Source organism: Atractosteus spatula, chromosome 1, assembly GCF_055471065.1.
Source record: "Atractosteus spatula isolate fAtrSpa1 chromosome 1, fAtrSpa1.hap1, whole genome shotgun sequence".
Classification (NCBI taxonomy): Eukaryota; Metazoa; Chordata; class Actinopteri; order Semionotiformes; family Lepisosteidae; genus Atractosteus; species Atractosteus spatula.
This window is the reverse complement of record NC_142706.1, coordinates 11,342,266-11,351,474: the sequence shown is the minus strand read 5'-3', so window position 1 is coordinate 11,351,474 and position 9,209 is coordinate 11,342,266. Positions and strand designations below refer to the sequence as shown.

The following is a 9,209-nucleotide window of genomic DNA, read 5'->3' as shown; positions in this document are numbered from 1 at the left end:
TTTTGGGGGGATTAAACAATGCAGTAAATATCTGCTCTGCGGGAGGAATGGTTTTACGTAACTGTTGCAATTTCACTCCAATTCTACAGACTCTCACAGAGGAAAATAACTGCAGTGCTGCTTTTTGTACTACATTGATCAAGAACAGGAGGAACGCAGTGATCGAGAGAACTTCCGAGTTGTAAGCTGATCAAAACTGTGAAGCATTCTCTGCGAAAGCAAAATCACAATAGCATGTCTTACACTTACTTGTAAAGCTCGAGAAATGTCTAGAAAAAAGTGTGGTGCCAAGCACTAGACATTCTGCATGGTTATAAATTTAGTAAGTGCTAGAAAGGCTTTGAAAGTTTTAAAAGGCAACTCTGTTCTCTGTGGTTTCAGTTGCTTGAACGCTTTCCGCTCATTGGTCTACCACCAGAACCAAGTCAGGGGGGGAGGAAAACCCAGAGATGAGAATGTGAAGAGGGGAAGTGCTCAGGGACAGGTCTCTTCATTATCCTACAGCAGCACAAAGAAAGATGAGAGGGCAGGGTCATTAAGGGCTCCTAGCAGCCAGTAAAGGAGGCCTCCAATTGTGCATGCCTCTGCAAAGAATAATTTCTTAATTAAAATGGTCATTTTTTCTCCCGCGGCTGTAGTGGTTCTGAGTGAGCTTTACAACCTGGTGCTACAGGCAAGCTTTCTGAGGAGCAGTTTGAGACATTACCAAAGACAAGAGAACAGTAAGCACACAACTTTATGAAGTACAGTATAATCCAAACAGTAAAAAAAAAAAAAAAAAAAAGATGGAATTTTATGCTGCAGTTCTTTCTCATGTTATTCCTTGTCCTCTTACGACAAAGAGAAAAATCTGAATGCTGCTCCTGTACTTGCATTATACCCAGAGATGCATGTAAATATTCATGGCAAGAGTTTGATTTGTGGCATGCAATGACATCTACTGGTGACATGGAGTTTCACAAGCAATGTTTTCATCAACTTCCAGTCTTATTAAAAGACTTTTCAAGCAAGCAGTACATTAGGACAGTCCCCCACTGTATGGGCCATTGAGCCAGTCTTAATCAGTTGACCACTTCTTGAGGTACCTTCTCCAGACCATTAATGAAGGATCTTAGCATAATGTCAGCATAATTTTGCTATAGCCTTTTAAACTAAGTATCTGGTAAGACAGTTTGAGCACAAATGGTAAAAAGGCCTTTTTTTAAATATACATTAATTTTCCTTATGCATTTTACTTTAGTTCCATTTAAAATACAGTAACGTGTGGTTTGTAACTAAGGACAGCATAAACACAGATGCATTGTGAGAACCCTTAAATCAAGCACTATAGATTAACCCAAATTTCTGGTCCTGGTTACTTGTTCATTTAATTACAATCTGTAAGTAAGAGCCAGAGCACCAGGATTCTGGAATATTATTTCTCCAAAACTGATTTGGTACAACATTGATGGTCTTTCATGCAATAACTGTTAAAAAGACCATTTCAACTCCCAAAACCTCAGTGCAGAGGTAGCTAGTTACAAACATACTAATTTATAGTATATCCATACTTATTTTTAACATACTTGTTAAAGGCATGCATATTCCATCCTGGTCGCATGAGGCTAGTAAACTGGGCATCTTAAGAGATGCTAAACGTCCAAGTAGTTCATAATCTGCATGCAATAATGGCAGTGCTGGAATACCTGCATAATACCAAAATGCCAAGGTAAAAGCTCCAGCTTCAACAGCAATGCCTGAAACAAAGCAGTTAAAAAAAACAAAACAGGACACCCAAGTTGTTGCCCAGAGGCATTTAATGGTCTTCCACAACAGCTCAGCGCTAAACACGGAACAAAGTGAACAAAATGGACATGGCAAGAAAGGCAACAGAGTACTGCAGCCTTCAAAAGGTAGAAACTCATAACTGGAACATCTCAGCATGTTCTCCCCCCGCCCCGACAACTTCAAAACCACAAAGAGGCACTTTAGCATTTGTTTTTCCTCCAGAAGGCCCATCCTCAACAACTATTCCAACACCAGAAAGGAAAGAGGTGGGAAGTGGTCAGAGAAGAGATGGGACAACTGACATTTTAGTACTTAAGAACTGCTACAAGAATTCCCATCTTGGTAGGAGACACCAAAACACAAGGCTTCTGCAAGCTTGGCTCTACGTGCTGTGCGCGTGTGCTAGTTTTTGGTGCAAACTGCATCTCTCCCCTCCCTCACGAGCACACACTGCGGGTTTAGGCAGCTTTGCACAGTGCCACCGCCGAGAATCGAACTTCCCCCTTCTCGCGCTCCACAAACTGCCTGCAGATCTTGGCAGCATCCTGCAACACAGAAACCCACATCAGTAAAACAAAATTCCCCAAATGGGTTAGTATAGTATGTATAGCTAAATAGCAAAAAACAATCTTACTTCTAAAATTGTCTTTATAAGTCACTACTAAACCCAGACCTTAAGCTGAGCCCATATTTTCATGCCAGTTCCACAGTGTCTCTGTGGAGCTCAGGCCTTACAAGTATTATACTGCACTATAATGTATGCAAGACAAATTAAGTGTATAGAAATGCAGCCTGCTGCTAAAAAGTCACCCCTTCTCAAGGCATAATCAAACGCTTATCACAGTAAGGAATCAAACTGTGCAACCTACCATGATGAACGAGTCATCTTTTGTAGCCCCATGATCAACGGGCACACTCATTCTTCCATCTAGGAAAATTGTTAAAAGAAATCAGAATCCAGCTCTGCATTCTTCACAGGTTAACCTTTAAGGATGGACAAAGCCTGCAAAAGCAACAGCAGGGCCACTGGAGGCCTCCAAGGAGACTTTAAAAACTGCAGCTTCCATCAGGTCAGCTGTTCGGTAGTTTTGAGAAATAAGGCTTTTCACATGGGTTTGTAGAAGCTGGGTTAGTGCCAGTGATGGTGGCAGCATTTGGCTGTACATATGGTTGGAAGGCCAGAGTCAAGAAGCTTACATAAAGCTGGCCTACCAGCAGAGGAGTAACCACTCTATTTATTAGATTAGTCTGCTGAGGAAGCCACTCTATAAACTGTTCATTAAAAAGAAATTTAATTAATACCAGCACCTAATCCTCCATCAGAGAGAGGTTAATATATTGAGGTTCCCCACAGTCATGTTTCAGGAAATGAGGATCTTCAGATGGCACAAGCTGTCAATCTCAATTGCTGGATTCATGCTTGCATCAGTGGAATTAAATTAGCACAGAGCCCCACCATGAGATTTCAGAGATCAAGAGCTAGTAAAAACCATTGCACAGCAGATGCAAGAACGCAGGAGTGGAGTTAAGCCTTGCTCAAGACCTTTAATAAGTATCCTTACTCACCCAGTTCATACAGGTGCCCGTCCACATTGATGAAGGTAATGAAGTGGAAATTCACTTTATCTTCCTCTACCTAATGGGATGTTCAGGTCACATGTTAGACAACAGATCTCAACCTATCGCTTCAGAATGCCCTGCGATAACACCACAGGAGTTACCTACCAACTACAGTTCCCCTGAAGACTAACAGGAGGTGTGATAAGAGGAAAGACTATATCCAGTACTAACCACATATGTTCAAAGCCCATGTTTAAGCTTTCCTACTACATGCAAAAGGAAAGTAACTTCAGTACAGAAACCAAGACTAAATCAGCTGCTCATAAGGTTAACTTGAAGGTTTTCAGTGAATTTTGTATAGGGAAAAAAAAAAAGAGCAAGCGTACCCTGCACTGTCCTTCTGCCGCTACTTCATCATGGGCTGTATGGATGGCCTGTCATGAGAAGAAACATTCAGATTCTTAGAAAAGGAGTATTCACAGTAATTCTCCAATACGGTTCTGGATTTAATTTCAGGAGAACCTTTAAAAAAAAAACCAATATGAACATAGCTTGGCTTCCATTTCCCCATCATGCACCCTATGTTTCCATTATATTGGAAATATTATAGGCCATGTGTGGGAATTACAAGATGATTCTCCATCACATCCTGTCCAATAAAGACTACTACATTTTGAACCCCTCTGAGACAAACCATTACAGAACAGCAGTAGTGCCCTCTAGTGGACTTGTACATCTACAGTGCAGGACCACCTGTTTATACACAAATACTGTACTGCCATTTGAGGTGTCCAGATGCTTCAGTTTAGTGTAAATCACTTTCATCAAAACCCAATATGCCCACTTTGGGTGTGTATATGGTAGGCATGTTCACCAAAATGGAGCAAGATGGCTTCTTCAAGGCCAGGTTAAATAATAAAGGGGTCTCAGGGTCATAAATAGGGGGCTTCAAAACCAAGCCATGGAGAATTACTTTGTACATTCACTGCCACAGCATCAGTTTCCTTAAGGCTGGGGCTCCAGTTTTGTTCCTGCAGGTCCATACACTTGCTGGTTGTTCCTCCAGCAGAGCTCATAGAAGTTATGGCAACCCCCCCCCCCCCCCCACCCCCACTTGAAAAGTGGAGATTAAAGCTTCTTACATGATGCTGTAGTTAAGCAATCAAAAAGTTGCAATTAAGCTGGCAAGGTTGAATTATGTTAGATCCCAGATGGAACACAAACAGGTGTTCATTTAGAACCACCGCCTGTAAATCATGAACCAGAAATGGGTGTGACAAGCCTATCAAGTGAGCAGTGGAAAATCCCATGTCTTCCGCACCTTCTGAGATTCCAAGCAGCTGAACACTAATACGTGCTACAAGCATCAAGTCAGTTCAGTCTTGGAAGAAATGCAAATTTATTTTCTGGTAGCCTGCCTTGCTGCATTTACTGTCAAAAATGACATTTTCACTTGGAAGTTCAGGAGCTTAGTGTTCCGACATGAGACGTCGGAGAAAAGGAGTTTCGTCAAATCTTGCAAAGCATATTTTCCTAAAATTTAGATCTTATTAGTAGAAACTAAGCAACCCAAGACTGTTGAAATCATGTCTTCAACGTACCCACAAGTGCAAAAAAAAAAAGCTTCCAGACCTAGGTTTAAAATAGGCTTTCCCATTAGTTTCAAATTGTCTTCTGGTTTGGTCTGAAATATTCAAGCGTTGGCAAGCTATCTACAGGTTGTTTGTGCTGTAACCCAATCAAGGTAAGCTTCCCGATTGATAACTAGCAAAGATTATTGGGTCCAGTGCCCACTCAGACAATAAAAACTACGTTTCCAGTATGGGGGAGACCATAAGAACTGACAGCTGGCAAAACCTGTCGATATGCTGAAAGTGGTGTGAAACATTCCACCCCGTGGATACGTACCTGGCTCTTCTCCAGCTCCTTGGCCCGGTCTTCTGCAGACATGCTGGCGGTTGTATCCAGGAAGCTCTTCAGTGCCGATCCACTCTCTGAGAAAGGGAAGCTTTCAGTGTTAATGCAAAGTGACGTCTCTCCAAAACACTCAGCAGAGCGCGAGGAAGTCATTTGGCAGTCACCAAGGTTGGGGGGGAAAAATCATTTTAGAGGGCAGGAGGAAATGTTTAAAAGGCAAAAATCAAGATGAGGAGAAAAGTCACTGCTCTGGTGCCGTTCTAGTTGCAGGGCCAGTTCTACCCATTTCCTCTGTTCTACAAAAAACTGATGTTTGATTTGGAACTACCATCTGTAAATCATAAATCATAAACCAGAAATGTGTGCAACTTAAACCAGTCATGTGAATCAAGTCAATACCGACTTGGAAAATCCCATCTACACATCTTTAGAAGAGGTGTTCTCAGATCTTGGGTGCATTTTGAAAGGGACACCCCACGATCTGAAAACTTCTGGAACAGAGCTTGGCTTTTTTGGCAGGTGCAAAGAAAAGCAGAATGGGCCGAACCAGAACAAGGAATCTATTCTGGAGCAGGAGTGGGCAGCCTTGCTACTTCCAGTCTCCTCTAGACACTCTAACCCCCCCCCCATCACAAAACTCACTGAATTCCAGTTTGTCCTTGTTGTTGGCTACAGCGTGCAGAAGCCCGACTGTGCCACAGGAGTTGACGATGGTCTGCTTGAGAAAGTACACGCTGGGGATCTCCTTGGCCTTCTCAGCCAGCTCTGTGGACTGCTTTTCTCTGAAGGTCTCATGCTGTCGGAGAGGAAGGCATTACCACCATTACAGCAGTGCACCCCAGTAACCCAGTACAGCCACTGAACAGCTTTTTCTTACCATCAAGCTCTAGGCTGCTTAGTGGATACAAAACACCAATATCTCACAGAGCCGGCTGTTGAAGCAATCAATATTAGTTTCAGATGTAGGTCATAGAAGCCAGACAAAAGCACATTATGCTCCAAGTCCATTTCCTTTCTTGATGTGCCTGCATAATCATTATTTTTAAACTTCCAGCTTCTCCTTTCAACTACAAATCCCAGAGGGAGGAATAAAACATTTCCAGTTAGATTTTTATGGCCGTTTCTGCACTTGACACTTGGTAGGTGCATATTACATTTAAAGACTGGTAAAATACCAGCAGAGTTCATTTTTTAAAAAAAATGGTTTCTCGGTTTCACACTGGAAATCGGACAAAGGGTCAGTTATTTTTTAAATTACGCAGGGCAACTCCGAAAGATTTTAAGATCTGAGAAACTAATCCAGTACATAACATCAACCCCACACAACCCGCGCTGGACAAGGATTTCATTATACTTTCTAAATACTTAAAAATCAATACACAAAACCATTAGCACGGATGACCGCATCCTCCTCCAATTAGCGCACAGCCACGAAATTTATAGCATCAACCGGAAGCTCTGTCGATTAGTGTCCCGAACTGAACCGATTTCAAAACCGCATGATGCGGATAACCATCTTTTGCGGAGGATTGTCAAATTAATCGCTTCTATGCGTTTAAACAGCCCATAGTCCAACACTTCTGAATGACAAAATTGCTCGGATGCACTAAAAGCCTTGTTTCGCCTGTGCTAGGACAGGTCTTCCCAGAACTGCGTAAGTCGGAGGCGCACCGACGCGTCACCGGCGGAGCCCCGACCAGCGCCCTACCTGAGGCGTGAGAGGAAACAGCAGCATCACCGCGCAAGATGGCTTCGGCACCGAGGCCAGAGACTCGTCTTCGAACCCCAAGACATCAACGAAACGCCAGCTGTCGCCCACGCCCAGTTTAGACAACACCTGGGGCGGGGAGGGAGAAAGCAAACCAAGACCTCGAATAGGCGTTATAGGCAATGCACTCGCTTGTGCGCATAACGTAAAAACATTGAACCCCTAAACCACAATCAGATTTCGCTTTTTATTGCAATATATCTGCAAGCAATATACAGTATTCGTACGTTTGACTTATTTTTTTCTCTCATCTTTAGCCGTGCACTTTGACAATGGATTAACCCGATCAGTTTTTTAATTAAAATTTTTTAAAGTTGAGACAGACCACGCCCTTAAATAAGCGCTGAGGATGACAACCGACAAGAGTAAAGAGTACGCATTTAACAAATCCAGCCAGGCTGCAGGTGGCTCTAATGACCATTTCGGAGAGGCTTTTCGATGCACAAATGACTCAGCAGCTACTGTAGCACGTACTTTGTTCAGCATCTGAAAAGACAAGAGAAACGCGCAGTGATCAGTCATTTAAGAAAGCAAGGTGCTTCCAAGCGACAGCAACATTTCCGTCTGCCGCAAGCAGGCGAGTAACAGCAGAAGGTACCTCAGGGTTAATTTCCATAGGCTTCCACTCCATTGCGGTCGAGTTTGGCTTGAGCGTCACACGAGCTAGAAATAGCGCTTCTGTCCGGCTGCTCTACCGTTTATATCACCAGTATCAAAGGGGGCCCACGCCGCTGCTCATATAGAAGTGGTCCTATCCCATTCTCGCACAGGAGAGGGGGACGGAAATTTATAATTAGATTATATCAAAGACCAGATTTACCTCCCCGGCGAAAGCAACATTCCTTGGGCAGTAACTCACCAGTAATATCAATAAACACTTTGATTCGTGAGAAAGCGGCTCCACATTTGCAAGTTTTGTGAAGACTTTAAATAATAGCACAGTCCAGGTCGCATGATTCGTCTGGAAGTTGCTAGCAAATATCCACGGGGGAGCTTGCCAGTTCGAAAGAGCTGTGCAGCGCCGGCGTGAAACGTGTTTTTTTTTCGGTACATTAAACGAAAGGAACGGAGTACCTTAATTATTGTCAAGAACTGAGCAATACAAGTTGGTGCATGTCTTCATTTAAAAAAATTAGCCAACTCCTTAATGCATAAAGTCACATACCAATAACTGCATATTGTCAAAATAAACTATAGATAACAGGCAACGCGGACCCTCTCATCATATTTATAATTTATCGAGACTTGATAATTTATCTTTAATGTAGTTAGTGATTTTACTGTGTGGATTTGTCCGTCACATGATCAAATAACCACCTCAAGGCAGGCAGCCAAATGGATAAAAGATGCTTAGATTTTGCTGTGCTCATTCTCACACAAAACTACATTACAGATCGTGTAACACTAACAGTCCTGTTACTCTACTTTTCTAATTGTGCTTCAATTAGTGTTTGGTACCACACTTCCACAACCATTGGTGTAAAGAGTTCTTCCTGTTCTCAATGTACTTCCACATAGTTCGGACTTGTGTCCGATCTTTTGACTTCCGCTGTTTATTATGAAGAAGTTCACTGGAATGACTCTCAGTGCCTTTGAGGATTTTGAATTCTATGAATTCAAGGCAATTCTTTTAGCCTGTCAGTTCCCTTAAGCCTGGTAGTGTATCAGTTGCTCTTCTCTTTGCATGTTCAAGACCAGTAATAATTTATTTTGTAACCTAGTGACCAAAATTGTACACAATATTGTCAATATGGTCAATTCTAAACGACAATGAACTATACTTTAGGAGTAATTCATCGAGAAAAGATCTTATTTCTATTTAGTACACTTGGCAAAACGCATTTTGCTTTACCTAGGAACAAACGCTTAACATGGGTAAATGAAGATTTAAACATATTTAACCACATGGCTTTGAAGACCATTTTCATACTTAATGCAGTGGAGATTATTACAAAGTCGAGGATAGAAATGTTCATAAACTGTGTTCCAGTTTTGTGTAGATGTGGCACTTAAGATCACCAGATTTAAAGAGACAGAGTGACCATGATAGGCAGTTTTCCTGAACGTTATTAAAGAAATGATAGTTGATTGTGGTAGCTTTACAGTAGTGATGCCTGGTCTCTGAACAAATACTGTATATGGTTTAGACTTTACCAGGGGTGTCTAGTTCTGGGCCTGGACGGATGTTTGTTTTCAG

The 9,209-nt window shown here is 42.2% G+C and overlaps 1 protein-coding gene across 2 annotated transcripts; it reads right to left on the bottom strand.

Annotated features, from left to right (window-relative positions):
- Positions 1–1,778: 1,778 nt before the first annotated feature.
- Positions 1,779–7,773, bottom strand: uchl1 (ubiquitin carboxyl-terminal esterase L1 (ubiquitin thiolesterase)). 2 transcript variants are annotated; one of them, XM_088909481.1, is made up of 9 exons: positions 7,611–7,724; positions 7,487–7,498; positions 6,953–7,081; positions 5,887–6,040; positions 5,236–5,321; positions 3,714–3,761; positions 3,334–3,403; positions 2,637–2,695; positions 1,779–2,312 (listed from the first exon to the last, which is right to left on the bottom strand). In XM_088909481.1, the coding sequence occupies exons 1-9, from the start codon at positions 7,641–7,643 to the stop codon at positions 2,226–2,228; spliced, it is 678 nt and encodes a 225-aa protein (XP_088765607.1). In that variant the 5' UTR covers positions 7,644–7,724; the 3' UTR covers positions 1,779–2,225. The 2 variants fall into 2 exon arrangements, with proteins under 2 accessions (XP_088765607.1, XP_088765617.1); XM_088909491.1 differs by lacking the exon at positions 7,487–7,498 and having other exon boundaries at positions 7,611–7,773.
- Between the last annotated feature and the right edge of the window lie 1,436 nt (positions 7,774–9,209).

Excerpts from the sequence above, each read along its gene's own strand:
- uchl1 (XM_088909481.1), bottom strand. The coding sequence starts at position 7,643 with ATGGAGTGGAAGCCTATGGAAATTAACCCTGAG. Across the intron at positions 3,762-5,235 it reads AGGAGCTGGAGAAGAGCCAG|GCCATCCATACAGCCCATGA; the intron begins GTACGTATCCAC and ends TTCTCATGACAG. Across the intron at positions 2,313-2,636 it reads AAGATGACTCGTTCATCATG|GATGCTGCCAAGATCTGCAG; the intron begins GTAGGTTGCACA and ends TCTGTGTTGCAG.